Source organism: Eurytemora carolleeae, unplaced genomic scaffold (assembly GCF_000591075.1).
Source record: "Eurytemora carolleeae unplaced genomic scaffold, Eaff_2.0 scaffold525, whole genome shotgun sequence".
Taxonomy (NCBI): Eukaryota; Metazoa; Arthropoda; class Copepoda; order Calanoida; family Temoridae; genus Eurytemora; species Eurytemora carolleeae.
Window position 1 is genome coordinate 92,799 of NW_019396459.1, and position 17,500 is coordinate 110,298.

The following is a 17,500-nucleotide window of genomic DNA, read 5'->3' on the forward strand; positions in this document are numbered from 1 at the left end:
TGACACTTTTGTCTGAGCATGAATTTCAGAATTTTCAAATAGAAAAAAGACAATATTTTGAGTATTGTAGCGTATATACTATTCCAACTTAAATTAAGTGTACAGTCCCTTTAGGTGAGTGTAGTTTATGATGAGAGCTATGTGTGTACTGGGTATGCTGTATCCCCAAGTATTGTTGTTATTGTTACAAAATGTTTCCATTGGATCACGGATATCAAGTAAGATATTAATAAATTAATAGATATTTTGTATTTTATCTTAGAAAAGTTTGTTTAAATGAAACCTGAAAACTCTGGAAGAGGAAGGCAACTTTTAAACTCAAGATTTGACTTTGAATAGTCCAATGAACATAAGTCATAATGTGTAGTGTAAAAAGACCCATTTCACTTAGTCAGTGATTTAATAACTTACTAAACAACATCAAATGCACTTCAGTATTGCTTAAATATCGTCTTCCTATTCTACAGTTTTATGGTTATCACTGTATGAACTGTTGTTTCTTAAACAAACCAGAAGCAAGCACCAATTGATATAGATACCAATGGGGAGAAATAAGTAATTTCGACAGGTCCCCCAGTCTTAGGTCAAAATGATTATTTTAAATTATAATGTTTTTTGTTTCAAAACGAAATTGTTTGGCCCGCGTTATCCCTATATATATTTATCAAAAACGTTTATTTTACACTCCCCTTCATCACCCTTTCAGCTAATTTTACACTCCCCCCATCCACCTGATTTTACCCCCACCCCCTCTCTTATTTACAAGTATTAGTAAATTGAGATGAAAAATAAGTTTTGATTTCTAGTATATAACTAATGAACCATAATTACAAAGTGTCACTAGTAGTTTCCCATAAATTGGTCCTTTCCCTTCTGTTCTGACAAGATTGATGTGTTTTACAACAAGGTTTTTTTCTTTCTAGAAAACACTTAAAAACATATTTTAAATATTACAATAGACACATGTAATTGTTTAAATTTTCAATATAATATTAATCTTTACGCAAATCTGATAAATAATTTGTAGATATATTTTGTTTTATTTTTCATGAAAATGAAAATGCGTCTAAAGCCAAGAACTGTGAATAGAGATATTATGAGAACTTATCATATTTAAGTACAGGTTCTTTCAGTTCAAATCTTGCATGAAAACTCGGCTTAAAATAAATAGCTTTGTTTCATCTTCTGGCTACAGAATTGGCAAGCTATCAATTCTCATCCAATATTTGAAAATATAAAAAACAAATTTTTTTCGTCGAAAAAAATCAGGGTTTTTCTACGTTTTTGTGACCCACATAATAATCATAAGCTACTTTAAAAAACACTTTTTTGATTCCGACTGATCAATATAGTTTTGTTTGCTAGAACTCGAAAAGTATTTAATCTATATAATATTTTTTCTCACTTTTCTAACAAAAACATGCCCCTCATTTAAGGCTAAAGCAAAGAGAATAGAATATATATTAGAGTGGAATTTACTAGAAAAAAAGTGTAAAACGGCCATTTTGTTGTACTGTTTCCATACTACAGGTGTACTTCACATTTTGGGCCCTGGAACATCATTTGATAGAAAATCTAAAATTAATATTAAAAGAAAACCAAATAATGAAATAGGCTGGTTTCATTATTGACCAATGATCATTTCACTTTACAAACAATGATTTTCCGTTATAACTATAATTCAAATGATGTTTTTATTCACCTAATTCATTTTATAAAGTTTATTTAACAGCTTTAAAAAATTCGAAATTGAAATGGATAGTCTAGGGAACATAATGCATATTAATGTTCTCTACTGCATATAATTTGTGAACATTTACATGATTTGTACACTTTGAACTCCCTTTCAGGCTGGAAGGGACTGACAAAATTCATACCGAGAGATTTTATTAAAATCCACTCTGATATATTTTCTATTCTCTTTGGCTAAAAGCTTGTGATTTTATACCTACTGTCTGAGTTCTCAAACCCTGAATGCCTTATTTTACCTTATAGCAGACTAAATCTATAATATTTTATCGGAATATGGTAAAAAAAACTTTTTTAGTTTCCAACATATAGACGTAAATTCTGAAAACTGGAAAGGAATGGAGAACTCGCCACAAACTCTAATATTCTAATCTTTTTAGTTTTGCAATCTGATGTCCTTTAAAATTTATAAAATATTGATTCTGCTAGATCTAATAGCCATTTTTTAAATCAAAGGTTTTCACCATGCGGTTGCCTACATATATAAATTAGAAAGCTGGAGTTTATTGCAAGTGCTTATTTTTCAGGGGAACAGACCAAACCGGTGTTGAAGACCTGAATTCAAGAATATCCAAGATCTATGTGATCTGCCAGGATGAACAGGTGACATCTTAGCGATCTATGAATTTCAAAATTGTGCATATACTATTGAGATCGGGCCTAATTTGCAGTTTTCCTGGGCTATTGGTTTTATCTTCTATATGCATATATACTTTGCTTGTCTGGGTGTTTGTTTGTTTGTATCCAATAAAAGTCAAAACGGCTCTCAACCTAACCGGCCCAAATTTTGTGTGGCGCCTAACATGGCCCCAGGGAAGGTTTATGTATGATCAAAATTTCAAATATCAGCCTCCAACAAAATTTGATTTTTTAAGAAAATCCGCAATACGCAAACTTATTTTTTGTTTTAGTTTTACGATGTAAACAAAGCCTTTTTAAAGCTTGGGATTTAAAGTTTTTAATGGTTTAAAGAATCTTTTACTAGATTAAATTCTAAAAAAAATAAATTGCAAATGATGTTGTGAATTTTGAATTTTATGGTCAAAGTGTGAAATAATAGATATATATATACCGTCAAATAATTGATATAGGATAATAATCTATTTTACTTTACATTAAATATATAAAATTACCTTCACATACTTACATTAGAAATAAAATAGGATAATATAGAATTTTATGCTTTCAACGAAAGTTCTTAAAATATGAAAATCTAGCTTGGGAACTCAGCTTTACCTGGAAACTAACCTTTCAGTTTAAAAAGTCATAAACTTAACTTAAAATGTTTAACCAAGTTATAAAGAACATTTTTGTGGTGCTAATGTGCTCTCCAAGCCATATTTGAGCCACAATGCAACCGAATTAAGAGTTTCACAAGTACACTCAGACAGACTGACAAACAGATATTTCTACTTACTTCAGGGTTGCCCAAAAAGGATGAGACTTCAGGGACGAGTGTACGGAATTCATACCGCCCGATTTCTTATATTTATTATTCTCTGCAACCAAAATCTTTGCCCAATCATTAGAAAATGCCTTGCCAAACTGTTTGTAAGGAAAAAGATTTAATTTTACCTTGGAATCTTTATTTTTTAGAGTTTTGTTCGTCTTTACAGCCTCATCCTTTGTGGGTAACCCTGTATATATACATGACAGGATATTTGTGAAAAATATAAGGTTAACGCTATCAGTAAGCATTTGTAGACAGTAGACAGTAGACAGTAGACAGTAGACAGTAGACAGTAGACAGTAGACAGTAGACAGTAGACAGTAGACAGTGGTGTGTCCAGGATATTGGTGTAGAGAGTGGGTACTGGGAGGAGAAAAGAACTGTTAAACAAATCAGAATTCATCCATCTTGTGATCCAGGTAAAGGTCTTAAAGGGACTGTAAGCGTAATTTCAAGTGACCTTTCATCCAAAGAAGTTCATGTCGGATTCACAACTGTCTCATCTAAGCTTTGTCTGATTAAGTATTAATTTGATATCTATGTGATTGATTTTGAAAACGGATTATTTTCAAAAGTGGTAACAAGTACATTTCTACTGCAGGAAAACATGCAGGAATTAACAGAATTAAACAATTTTGTGGGTCTTTTGACATTACGCACGTACAGTACCTTAAATTACTAATACTTACATCATATCTACGCAATTACTAATACTTACATCATATCTACGCAATACTTACATCATATCTACGCAATTCCACTGGTTTCATGTTGGGTTTAATAAATATTGATGAAGAAAAACGAAAATCATAAAAGTTTTTAGATGATGATGTTATAGTATTGCCTTAAAAGTCTTGAATCATTAATCGAACGTAAATCTTAAAATCATTAATCGTAAATCTTAAATTCATTAATCGTAAATCTTAAATCATTAATCAAAAATCTTAAATTCATTAATTATAAATCTTAAATCATTAATCATAAATCTTAAATCATTAATCATAAATCTTAAATCATTAATCGTAAATCTTAAATCATTAATCATAAATCTTAAATTCATTAATTATAAATCTTAAATCATTAATCATAAATCTTAAATCATTAATCATAAATCTTAAATCATTAATCATAAATCTTAAATCATTAATCATAAATCTTAAATCATTAATCATAAATCTTAAATCATTAATCATAAATCTTAAATCATTAATCATAAATCTTAAATCATTAATCATAAATCTTAAATCATTAATCATAAATCTTAAATCATTAATCATAAATCTTAAATCATTAATCATAAATCTTAAATCATTAATCATAAATCTTAAATCATTAATCATAAATCTTAAATCATTAATCATAAATCTTAAATCATTAATCATAAATCTTAAATCATTAATCATAAATCTTAAATCATTAATCATAAATCTTAAATCATTAATCATAAATCTTAAATCATTAATCATAAATCTTAAATCATTAATCATAAATCTTAAATCATTAATCATAAATCTTAAATCATTAATCATAAATCTTAAATCATTAATCATAAATCTTAAATCATTAATCATAAATCTTAAANATCAGTCTCGACTCTCTCTGTACTCGAGACTTAGGGGGGACTTCTGTAGAGGATATGAAATCCCCGAAAGAGGATTAGGAAATCCGCAAATCAGTAGTGTCGGACCCTGGAACCGGAGAAGACCTGCTCAACTTCCTCTCCTTTTACACACTCGTTATTTAACATGTAATTATATCTAGAAGCAATAAATTTACTTCTAAACATATATATATATATATGTGTATATGAACTATATAGGTAGTAATTTGATGATGATGTGTTTAGTTGTAAGACCTCAGTACTGTGTGCTAGCTCTAATTCTATCTGATGGGTTTAATATGACGGCTCCGTATAGACCCAGACCTTCATGTCTTACCTGCAAGGTAGGGTTTAGGGGTCATCGATTTTGGACTTTTTTTGGAAATCAGCTAACCGCCCATTAGAGGTCCTGAATAAACCTAATGAATATGCCCATTGCCACATTTTAGCCCTCTATAAATTGAAAAACTTTTTCTGATAGGCCAAAAAGATAAATTAAAAAATGACTACAGAGACAAAAAAAATATTAAAACCTTCTTAAAAAATTAGTTAGAAAACGAAAAACTTCCAAAAACTTTGAAAAGCTAGTTTAGTTTAGTATGATATTCAGCCTCAACATAAATTAATTTACGACTCGAAATCAGAAAAAAATTGAACTATGAAGTTTTTTATTTCGTTTTTGGGCTATCGGAAAAAATTTTTTCATTCTAAGAAGGCTAAAATTTGTTTACAAAGGAAATAAACACACGTAAAACTACAGGGTGTCCCACGAAACATGACAATTGGTTAATAGCTTAAAAATTCTTCTTCCATAGGTTTTAAGTTGTTTGATACCAAAATTAATGAGAAGAAATACTAAATGGCAGTAATATTATAGTAAAATTGATTTCAGACAAAGAAACGAAAGAAACTGCAAAAAGTCTTAAATAACAAATACAGTATCATGGAAGAAGACATTAAAAACTATTCACCAACTGTCATGTTTCGTGGTACACCCTGCACTCTGCAGTAACTACATACATCGAAGTGCATTAAATGCATGGCAAAGAATGTAAAAACGAAGCTGTACGGCTGACGAGCTTTTTATAAAGTGGTCTATCTTTCTTGTATCTTAAAATTGACGGAGAAATTAGTATATTATACCACATTCTTGGAGGATTTCAATACATTCCCAGAATTACATTGTTAACCATATCGGGCAAATCTTGCATGCTGAATCATTTTCGTGAAGCACTTTTTTCATGGCATAACATTCTGACAGACCTAAAATCTTAAAATATGTGTGATATATTGATATTGATATATATTTTGCCCCCGTTCCGTTTCTACGCCCCTGATGAAAGAACAAGAAATGAGAATTTTTAAAGGGTTCAGGTTAAAAAAAACTATTTTAAAAAATAAGCAATTTGTTAGTTTCATGATTGTGAGAATTAATTCTTATTATTGTCACCTGTACTTCGTGGAATAATCATCATTATTACACGAAATGGGTGACAATATAAGAATTATTGCTGATTTGGCTATGCAAGATTAAATCCGATAAGAATGTGGTATAATAAATATTAATACAATTTTGATTAGCAAGACAATAAATTCTTAAATCAGTAAATTTTTATCTTTTATTGAAAATAAACGGATTATTTCTACATGAAAAAGGAAAACTATTTGGGGAACATACCTCCGAAATGTGAACAAAATTGTTAGTTATTTGGTGAACCCCCTTTAGTGAACAACCACTTTGAATTGTATTCAAAAATGTAAATTATTTGGGGAACAATCTCTTAAATTGTAATCACATTTTGTCAACAATCTCTTAAATTGTAAAAAAACATGTTAATTATTTAGTGAACAACCTCTTTAAATTGTATGCAAAATTGTAAATTTTTTCGGAGAACAGTTGAACAGTATGTTGGACAAGATGACACGTGCCACACCTTTACTAGCTGGATACGGTCTTAGGTAAATAGAGCTGGAAACTTTGAATCTTGAATGTCGAGATCAATGCTTCATCAAAGCTTGATCTCGATTTATTTTTAATACAGAGTTGGGAACTTTGAATCGTGGATGTCGAGATCAATGCTTGATCTCGATATTTTGTTAATACAGAGCTAGGAACTTTGAATCGTGAATGTCAAGATCAATGCTTGATCTCGATTTATTTTTAATACAGAGCTAGGAACTTTGAATCGTTGATGTAGAGATCAATGCTTGATCTCGATATTTTGTTAATACAGAGCTAGGAACTTTGAATCGTAGATTAATGCTTTATCTGGATATTTTGTTAATACAGAACTTTGAATGTCGAAATCAATGCTTGATTTCGACATTAGGTTGAATGATCTAAGTTTAAAATATCAAATGTTTACACCATCAGGTTGCAAAGATATAAAAATTGGAAAATTTGAATTCCTTTTTATATTTATCCGTTAAGTCAGGTGCATGTTTTGAAGGGTTTCCATATATCTATATAGTAAAACAAGACATTCGTTATATATGTTGCCTATAGCCGGCCTAAAGACTAAACCAATTGGGCTGAAATTTTTTGTAGACACTCATGGGTGGTCGTGGGTTGTTAAAGGCTAAAAAAATCGAAAATTTTTTTTGGCAATTTTTAAAAAAAATATTAATTTTAAAATTTTTAAAAATATTAATTTTAAAATTTTTTTTTCAACGGGCAACGCGGGCTCTTCAGCTAGTATTGTATATATACTTTGCTGTCTGTCTGGGTATTTGTTTGTCTGTTTGTATCTAATAAACGTTAAAACGGTTGAACTAAACCGATCGGGCCTAAATTTTGTGTGGGACCTCACATGACCCGATATAGGTTTATAGACGATAAAAATTTCGAAAATAAGCTCCCGACAAAATTCAATTTTCATTTGATTTAAAAGTCCACGATTTTTTTTTTATAAAATCCGCAAACATCTTTTGTTTTTGTTTTACATTGTAAACAGAGAGAAAATGTTTACAATTGAAATAGAAGATGAACGCGAACCGCCCGGAATGCCAAGTATAATTTATTTCAAGATGTAATATATATATGTATGTATATATGTATATATATATATATATGTATGTATATATGTATATATATGTATATATATGTATATGTATGTATATATGTATATTTATGATTTATCTTTTTATCTCTTTTTTGATTGAGTGTGGTAAGTTGGTTGATACAGTGATAACGAGAAAACAATGTAAATATTTTACTAGTAACTTAGAAAAGCACAAAATGAAAGAGTCTATGTACAATGTAAAATTGCTATGTCTAATGTTCATTGAACTAGTTTAAGTCTTAGCTTGAATTTATAAGTCGTCTTCCTATTTCAGAGTTTTCTGGTGCACTGTAGTAATCTACTTTATATACTTCATTTATTTTAATACTAGCATAAAATACATTTCTAAACTGCGCGACGGGATTGTCTTAAAGGGACAGTAAAGGAAAAATGAAAGGGGGTATAGGCTGAAAGCTAATCACTTTAGCTCTTGATCGCGACTAATGAAAGTTTTATCTGATGTCCCTGTCTCGAGAAACTGATATAAAACTGTGTTAAAATTATACGAAAATTCATATATGTAAAATTTTGAAAATCTTAAACTTAAATCACGTGACCAGAACTATCACCAATGGCAGAGCAGTATACTGGTCACGTGTCTCCGCCTGTATCACGTGACCACTTTACTGCACTGCCATTGGTGGAATTTCTGGTCAAGTAATACGGACGTAAAAATAATATCATGAATGAAATCTATTGAAAATAGAAATAACAAATATAAAAGTAAACCTACTTTACAATTAGCTTTCTCTGGGATATCATCGTTTTCAGATTGGTTGCTTATTTTCTGAATATGATCTGTTTAAACCTACTACTTTTATACAAAATTGTATATATATTTATTTTCGTATATATTTGACACAGTTTTATATCAATTTCTTGAGACAGGAACATCAGATATGACTTACATGGGTCGCGATCAAGAGCTAAAGTGATTAGCTTTCAGCCTATACCCCCTTTCATTTTTCCTTTACTGTCCCTTTAAATATCGAAGGAAAAAAATAATTAAATCTGATCAATTAAATTATTAAAAAAATATATTTCAGGCCTCCATATCCAAACCAAAGATCTACAACATATCTTGCTGAACTAAGTCTATCGGTAATAATTATCAGATTCACATTGTTTGCGTTTAAAGGGAGTGTTCAAGAAAAATGAAAGAGGATATAGGCTTACGGCGTTCTCGGCAATATCTTATTGTTTTAATGGAAAAGTTTTCCCAAAAAATGAAAGGGTATATAGGCTTACGGTGAAAAATTATCGCTTTTGATCGCTACTAATCTTCCTTCTATCTGTTGCGTCTATAAAATGATCATAATTAAAGACGACATATCTATAGAATAAACAAATTATCACAATAAAAGACTATTTTCTATAAAAAGAAAAAAAATTATCATAATAAAACAAACAAATTATCATAATAAAAGAGGACATTTCTATAAAAGCACAGAAATTGTCATAATTAAAGATGATATTTCTATTAAAAAAAAATATATCTGGATAAAAGACGACATTTCTATAAAAACAAACAAATTAACATAATAAAAGACGATATTGCTATAAAACAAACAGAATTAACATAATAAAAGACGACATATCTATAAAAACAAACAAATCCTCACAATAAAAGAGAAGATTTATATAGAGCACAGGCGCGTACACAGGGCCCCCCTGGAACTCCCAGGGGGGGGGGGGCAACAGGACTACTGCTCCCCCCGTGTACGCGCCTGATAGAGCAAACAAATTATTAAAATAAAAAACGATATTTCCATAACAAACAAATCATCATAATAAAAGACGACATTTTTTATAAAAAATAACAAATTATAATAAAAGACTACAATTCACAAGGAAATGCTCAGTAATGAGTGTGTTAAAAGACCAAATCAAAGCGCTGCCGAGACCTATTGTATCAGTAGTTTTGGACAGGTATAAAAATACAATAATTCATTTTTAAATGGTTTAAAATTTAATTCATTTTATTTAGAATTTTTTATTTCAAAAGCATTTATTGCCATACTTTTTTTCAAGAACTTTTAAGAACAAAAATATAAAGAAATTTAAAAGGGATTCGAGATCGGTGAAAAAATTAGAATGTTTTGTCACTACACTAGATTAAAGGTTTCATATCCAGATTTGCTAAAAAATATTTAATTATCTTGTTAATCCTGTTAAAAATAATTTCATGGGTGATTTATCTTGTTCTTTCTTTGGAGAATCCTAATCTAAGAATCTTGTTTTAAAGTTTTTTTCTTTATGTTTTTTTTAAAGGAGAAGCAGTGTGATACCTCTAGGATTACAGTTGGAGGGAAAAGTGTTTTAGGATTTGTAAGTACAAATATTTTTTACTAAGATAAAAAATAAGAAATTCTGAACGCAGTTTAAGTGACTAAAACTTTGATTAAAATCAGAAATTGATTGGAAACAAAATTTGATCAAAATAAAAATTTGAGTAAAATCAAAATGACAAATTACATCCTTCCCTGTATTTGTAAACCTTGATACTCGAAATTATTTTTAAAAATTAAAAATTTGTTTGCATAGATTTTTTTAGAGAGATTACGGATCTATTTTAATGACAAGATTTGGGAGAAGCGGATACAAAATTAATTTTCAAGTTGCTGGGTTACTTTGGGACTACAGGTATAGGAAAATGACTACAGGTACAGGGTGGGACTACACAATAGATTATAGGTACAGTGGGGCACTATACAATAGGCCTACATGTACAGGGGGCAACTATACAATGAATTACAGGTACAGGGTGGAACTACAAAATACAATACAATACAATAGGACTACAGGTACAGGGTAGGACTATACAAATGGCATGCAGTTACAGGGTGGGTCTAAAATACAGCAGGACTACAGGTGTAGGGTAGGGCCATATAATAGGACTACAGGGGGGAACTATACAATGGAATAGGTACAGGGTGGGACTATACAACAGGTCTGCAGGTACAGGGTGGTACTATAAAACAGGTCTACAGGTAAAGAGTAAGGTTATGTACAACAGGACCTCTGGTAGGGTAGGACTATACAACAGGACTACAGGTAAAGGGTAAGACTATACAATGGAGGGGGGGAACTATACAATGGCATACAGTTACAGGGTGGGTCTAAAATACAGCAGGACTACAGGTGTAGGGTAGGGCCATGTAATAGGACTACAGGGGGGAACTATGCAATGGAATAGGTACAGGGTGGTACTATACAACAGGTCTGCAGGTACAGGGTGGTACTATACAACAGGTCTGCAGGTACAGGGTGGTACTATACAACAGGTCTGCAGGTACAGGGTGGTACTATACAAAAGGTCTACAGGTAAAGAGTAAGGTTATATACAACAGGACCTCTGGTAAAGGGTAGGACTATACACAGGACTACAGGTAATGTGTGACACTATAAAACAGGACTACAGGTAATGTGTGACACTATGCACAACGGGACTAACGGGAACATTCTTAGCTTGGCTTAAAAATACTAAGCTGTAACGATGGACTTTAGTAATAAAAACTTAGTTTCCAGACAAAGCTGGGTTCCTAACCTTGTCAAATATTAAAATAGAAAGAAGACGACAATCACCACTAAATGTCTAATTGTAGTTGTGGAAACAGTGGGTCAGCTGAATATATCCCTACCTGGCCAACCCTCTCATGGATAATGGATATTATACTAGAAGTAGACAACGGACCTTGTGTTGCACTTATTCGAAGTATGTCATCTACACGTATATCTACATATCTACATGTCTTATATCTACACTTATCTACCAATGATACCCTTGAATCCTTATCATTGTTTGAATTGCCGTAAAACCTCGAAAATAACGATTATTCTATTTCCAAGGCAGTTTTTAAAAATTCGAATGTAAATATCAATTTTCTGCAACTTTTAGAAAGTAAACATCAATATTTTTAAAATTTATTTCAAATCAAGGTTCCTGTTTAATAATCTGAATACAATCTCTTTTATCTAAAAATTTAATCTTTTCAAGATTTTTTTATTAGAATTTATTTTTTTAGAATCTGCTTGGACAGAGACAGTTGAGCCAAATGGGTTTTATGGGAATGGAGGACAAATTTAAATTCAAGCAACATTTAAAATTAAATAAAGCTTAATACAATTAGATAATATTCATATACTTCACATCAGATGTAGTGCTTGGCCTTATTTTGGTTAAATGAAAACCTGAGAAATTTTACAAATTTCAAAATGCAACTTCAAAGCAAATCAAATCAAATCAAATATATATATTTGTCCCAAGCCAAAAACATAGAAAATATCATATTTCAAAATATATTTATAAACTTGAGACGGGGAGGCATTAATAGCCAGGGGCTGTTTAACACGCAGCCTCCCACTGGAGAGTCAGTTTTTGCAATGGTGCTGACTTGAAGAAGAGGTGCTGCTGGATGTCATGCTGCTCATGGGATGGAGGGAGCTGGAGCTACTGGAGAGGATACAGTTCATAAACGTGCAGGAATCCGTCAAGGAGAGGTCGGATACCTCCATTCTCGGGGTGGAACACATAAAAATAAATGAGAGTTAAAGGGAGGAGCAAGAATTGCAAAATAGTTTTTCACATTGAAAATCTTTAAGATTATCGAAAAGTTTGGCTTTTAACGACTGTTTCAAAATGGATTTTTGAGCTATTTCTTTAAATTCAGACGAAAGAAAATTCCATGCAGTGGGAAATGAGTAAAAAGGAAATCGTCTAAGAAATTCTGTTCTTACTCCCGGCACATAAAAGTCATTTAAATTTCTCATAAAATAAAGGTTTCCAAAAAGTGAAGCATTTCTTAAAAATAATTCATCAAAAGAACTAGGCAATAGAGAATGATTGAATAAATGCATAAATTGAAGTTTTTGCTGTAAGATCAGCTCAGGTAAAGGTAAAATACCTGTGCTATAAAATAAAGGCTGTGAATGAGCATTATACAGGGTGTCCCAAAAAACATGGGAATTCAGTGACGAATTCGATATCGTCTTTATGAATAATTCTTTGATTTAGTATAGTGATACCTACTGAGAAAGCTGTAATCTGTAAGAGTTTCGTCTGCTATGTTTACATTTTGTTTGTTTATGTTTTGACTGCAACCGGTTGTACTTAGTAAAACAAGAAAATTACAGTATACAAACAGAGTAAACTTGTCCATATTCACTGTTCATCTTGCGGAGACATTATAGACACATCTTTTCAGTCTTTTACCCTTTTCATTAAATAAACTCTAGCAGACATAATAATATTATGGCTTTTGAAATTAGGTATTACAATGCTAATTCATAACAAAGACGATATCGAATTCGTCACTGAATTCCCATGTTTTTTTGGACACCCTGTATTTAGACTTGGTTATCAATCTAATAGCTAATTTTTGTTTCTTAAATAAAATATTTACATTTTTCTGGCTAGTACAAGATATAATTGGTAAACAATACAAGAAATGAGGATGAATTAAAGCATAGTAAAGATATGTAAGGGCTGATGAAGTCAATATTTGTTTAGCATTTTTTAATGAGAAAAAAGACTTTGAGACTTTTGATGTAATAGATTTAAAATGAAAGTCAAAAGTCAAATTCTCATCAAGATAAACACCGAGGATTTTAAATGCTGGAACTTTCGATTTATTAGTAGTTCTTTCAATAGGAAATACAATTGAAGGGTTAGAAAGAGTATCAGAATCATTATCAAATTTGAAGACGACATCAGGAATATGCTTTCCTTTGGAGTGAAATATCATAATTTTAGTTTTGTCAGTATTGATGGAAAGCTTATTAGCACGAAGCCAGACTCCGAGTTTTTGGAGTTCAATATTGACAAAATTGCAAAGAAAATGTATATCAGAACCCCTGCAAAGAGCTGAGGTATCATCTGCAAATTCAAAATTCAAAAGAGAATTTGACTTAAACATATCATTTATAAAACATAGAAACAGAAGACGGCCAAGAATACTCCCCTGGGGGACACCAATGTTTAAAAGTTTAAAAAATTCCGAAAAGGCTCCATTAATCATTACAAACTGTTTTCTATTTTTCAAATAACTTTCAAACCATTTTAACGAGCTTCCCCGAACCCCCATTTTCTTCAATTTCATAAGTAAAATATCATGGTTTACCAAATCAAATGCTTTTTGCAGATCTAAGAAAACTGCTACAACAATCTCATTATGATTTAAAGCTTTACATATTTAAAGGGTTGACGCGAAAAATCTGTCCTTTTAGTTTTACAGATTTTGATTAATTGCCTGTTGTAGGAGGCCAAAAAGTAGAAGGACAGTTTTTTCGTGTCCACCCTTTATATACATTTGCTTGGAAGTTACCTATACAGTATACACTATACCAAATTATGTCCCTGAGAGAAGAATTGAAAAAAATATAAATATAGAAAAATAAACCAAAAACTTAAGTTTATATCACTCACTTTTCGGTTTGTTTTTACTTATATCTAGGGATGTTAACGTTTTCATTTTTTTTTTAAAAACGATCGTTTTTTTGTTTTCCTATCGTTTTTTGTTTCGTTTTCCGATTGTTTTAAAAACTGTCGTTTTTTAAAAAAGTTTTTAAAACGATTGTTTTGAAAATGATCGAAAAACGAAACAAAAAACGATAGGAAAACGAAAAAAACGATCGTTTAATGATCGTTCTCAAAAACGATTAACAACCATATCTTATATTTTGTATAGATAGCAACTCCGCTTGATTGAGATTCCTGGCAAAGTATCAATTTAAAAATATTAAGCTACTAAACATTTCCAAGATCGATCAGAGTCGACATTAGACCTAAGGCTCAGAAATTGTAAAATAGGAAGACGATAGTTAAACAATCTTATGTATATTTGATTAACTAAAAAAAATTTACAAAGTGCTTAAAAATCAGCTTATTCAGTTTAATGGCTCTCTGTACACTGCACAGCAGCACAATTACTGCATTTCATGTTCATTGGACTATTAAAAACCATGACATAAATCAAGCAGTAACTGTCGTCTTCCTTTTCCACATTTTTGTGGGTCCTAATGTATCATTGAATTTTATTAACAGTAAAAATCTATGATTTACTATAGGTGAATTTCTATAATTAAAAATCGTTAAGTACATTTTTAATAATGTCAGCAAACAAAATTGGCGCATTTCATTGTAGTAGTTTTGTTGTTTTAAAGGTCTTAAGGCATTTACTTTGATTTTTAAAACACATTTGAACAACAAATTAGCTACAAGATTAAAATTTACAGAGTTTGCTTACAAAGCAATACTCTGAAGAAAATGAAGTTAATGAGTAAGCGATAATTATTATATTTTTCATTAGTTGAAATTACAGAAAGATTATGATCTATATTCATACTTTAATTTGAAATATGATTATAATCTTAATAACTTCTCTCTGTGTTTAGACTGTATTTCTAGTTCTTCACTTTGCACTCGTCTTCACAAAGCTTATCAGATCTAAAAAAAGGAATTTAAATTTACTTTAACCCTATTCCGGTTGGGATATTTTTGTCTTATAAATCCTCCCCCTGTCAAAAAGGACAGGGGGGGTATCCATTTAAACCCTTCGGTTTGGAAAGTTAAAAAAATTGAGTTAAAATGAAAATTTGTATTTTTTAACAATCTGGAAAGGGCTAACAGAGAATGAATTATTTAACACTTCCTACAAACTTGAATTGCATAGTAATTTTATAGAATTCATAATCATATTTTGAAAAATTTCTATAATTCCATGAAACTGATGAACCCTCCTTTATTACTTTCTTAATTTTTATTTTTATACGCGTAAGATTTAATAATAATTATTAATACCCTTGGTTAAACTTTTTAAGAATCTGTTTTCTCTCCGCAAACACGTGTTCAAGCTCAGGTCGACCTTAAAATAAAAAAAATATAAAATTTGACATAAAAAGTTGAAACATTTTGATGATTTTTATGTTTTTAAAAACCTGTTATTTTCATGCGCCAAGCCGCCCAATAATCGTAAAATCTATCACATACAGAGTTAAATCCTAAAAATAAATTAATTCGAATGGGGAAAAAAATCTTGATCACAATAGGACCAAATTTAATGAATTTGAGCTAAGTCGTTGAACTACCTACCGTCGATTCAAATAGTTCAGTATAGTTGTTTATATCTATAGAACATGAAGGATTTGTCTACATGTCCTTATTGTTGATATAACTTCACTGCAGAACTACAGATAAGAATTTAAATCGACGGTATGTAGTTTAGTGACCTAGCTCAAATTCATTAAATTCGGTCCTAGCCCCAAGGTCTAAAGGGCGCATCGTACCGAAATTAGCTTTTTGTTGCTGATCTATCCGCAAGCTTTTCGACATTTCGAAAAAAAAAATGTCAAAGATTTTCTAGATTTCATGAAGAAATTTCAATTTTTTCTTCATTTAAAAATCAAAATTAGCGGAGTCAGTCACCGGCTATAAACTTTTACTTAATTGTGTTATGTAAGTAGAAAAAAGAAATAATTTCAGACCTGGTAACTGAGTAAATGCCCAGACCCATCCTAAGCCAACAGCCTGAAAAAGGGGTTTAAAGCTTGGTGCTTATGCAGCATCCCGGACAAAACAAGAAGATTACACATGTTCTATTTGCGAACTTCCAAAATTATATTTAACATTATATTTTCAGTTCTTCAGAATTATTTCTGATATGAAAACTTTAGAAATAAGATCCAAAAGCCCGCCACCCGATTCACAACGGTACCTTATAAAATTTTGGCTTATCAAGGATGACAGACTTTTAATTATTTATCTTATTTATTTTCTGTTCGGAGGTTTAGATATTTTTAAAAATTGTAAACATCCCTGGAGACATGACCTACCTTATAGACCTCCCCGGAGACATGACCTACCTTGTAACCCTTCCTGAAGACATGACCTACCTTGTAACCCTTCCTGAAGACATGACCTACCTTGTATACCTTCTGAACACATGACCTACCATGTAACCCTTCCTGAAGACATGACCTACCTTGTATACCTCCCTGAACACATGACCTACCTTGTAGACCTCCCTGAAGAAACTATCTAGTTTGTAGACCTCCCTGTATAAGTGAAGAGATGACCTACATTGTTGACTTGAGTGAAGACATGACCTAATTATAAGACCTTCCTACCTTGTAGACCTCCCTGAAGACATGCATCCCGACTATGACCTCTCCCGAAGACGTAACTGCGTGTATCTTCTTCATACCTTCCTCGTAGCTTACACCTAGTTTAGTACACTGTGATTAATTACAGTGGTCGCAAGAATAAAGTGGAATAGGAATTTTTCAAATACTTTCTCGGAAAAAAAAAATTTCCAAAAATCATCTTATCCTGGGTTACTACAATTTTCACTATTTGTTTTTTAACATAATGTCTATTGTCCAAAAGTCGTCGTTAGGTACTCAATAATTCAGGGACCCCTTTATATAAAAAGAAGAAAGTAAATTTTTGATTTATTTCACCTATATAAATGATGAAAATAAGTTTGCAAATTCTTTACCCCCAAAGCTTTAAAATCTCCCCCTTGTCCTTTACAAGGGAGAAAGGGGGATTTTTAGTTGACCAGAGGCGTAAACAGAAACTTATTTAGGATTTTAAGAAATTAACTTCATGCATGCATAAGGGACACTCACTGTCGTACAGCA

At 31.1% G+C, this 17,500-nt stretch overlaps 2 protein-coding genes across 4 annotated transcripts in view; one reads left to right on the forward strand and one right to left on the reverse strand.

The window, feature by feature from the left end:
- LOC111703668 (uncharacterized) overlaps nt 1-11,992 on the forward strand; it is a 29,321-nt gene extending 17,329 nt beyond the window's left edge. Inside the window, exons 15-25 of one of the 2 annotated variants that reach the window (XM_023475686.1) lie at nt 115-218; nt 2,277-2,352; nt 3,540-3,618; nt 5,046-5,143; nt 6,697-6,758; nt 8,908-8,962; nt 9,713-9,790; nt 10,133-10,189; nt 10,416-10,504; nt 11,467-11,576; nt 11,887-11,992. In XM_023475686.1, coding sequence (XP_023331454.1) covers nt 115-218; nt 2,277-2,352; nt 3,540-3,618; nt 5,046-5,143; nt 6,697-6,758; nt 8,908-8,962; nt 9,713-9,790; nt 10,133-10,189; nt 10,416-10,504; nt 11,467-11,576; nt 11,887-11,948 — 870 coding nt within the window. In that variant the 3' untranslated portion in view covers nt 11,949-11,992. Of the gene's footprint in view, nt 1-114; nt 219-2,276; nt 2,353-3,539; nt 3,619-5,045; nt 5,144-6,696; nt 6,759-8,907; nt 8,963-9,712; nt 9,791-10,132; nt 10,190-10,415; nt 10,505-11,466; nt 11,577-11,886 lie in introns of those variants that run through there. The other variant, XM_023475687.1, reaches the window with a different exon arrangement.
- Nucleotides 11,993-12,099: 107 nt separating this feature from the next.
- LOC111703669 (uncharacterized protein At5g50100, chloroplastic) lies at nt 12,100-17,206 on the reverse strand. 2 transcript variants are annotated; one of them, XR_002765662.1, is made up of 6 exons: nt 16,985-17,206; nt 16,343-16,385; nt 15,797-15,859; nt 15,660-15,723; nt 15,205-15,305; nt 12,100-12,392 (listed from the first exon to the last, which is right to left on the reverse strand). XR_002765662.1 is itself a non-coding variant. In XM_023475688.1 (5 exons), the coding sequence occupies exons 1-5, from the start codon at nt 17,057-17,059 to the stop codon at nt 15,263-15,265; spliced, it is 288 nt and encodes a 95-aa protein (XP_023331456.1). In that variant the 5' UTR covers nt 17,060-17,206; the 3' UTR covers nt 15,140-15,262. The 2 variants fall into 2 exon arrangements, 1 of the variants encoding a protein (XP_023331456.1); XM_023475688.1 differs by lacking the exon at nt 12,100-12,392 and having other exon boundaries at nt 15,140-15,305.
- Nucleotides 17,207-17,500: the final 294 nt, after the last annotated feature.

Excerpts from the sequence above, each read along its gene's own strand:
- LOC111703669 (XM_023475688.1), bottom strand. The coding sequence starts at position 17,059 with ATGAAGAAGATACACGCAGTTACGTCTTCGGGAGAGGTCATAGTCGGG. Across the intron at positions 16,386-16,984 it reads TCTTCAGGGAGGTCTACAAG|GCTGTTGGCTTAGGATGGGT; the intron begins GTAGGAAGGTCT and ends CCCCTTTTTCAG. Across the intron at positions 15,724-15,796 it reads TTGGCGCATGAAAATAACAG|GTCGACCTGAGCTTGAACAC; the intron begins GTTTTTAAAAAC and ends TTTTATTTTAAG.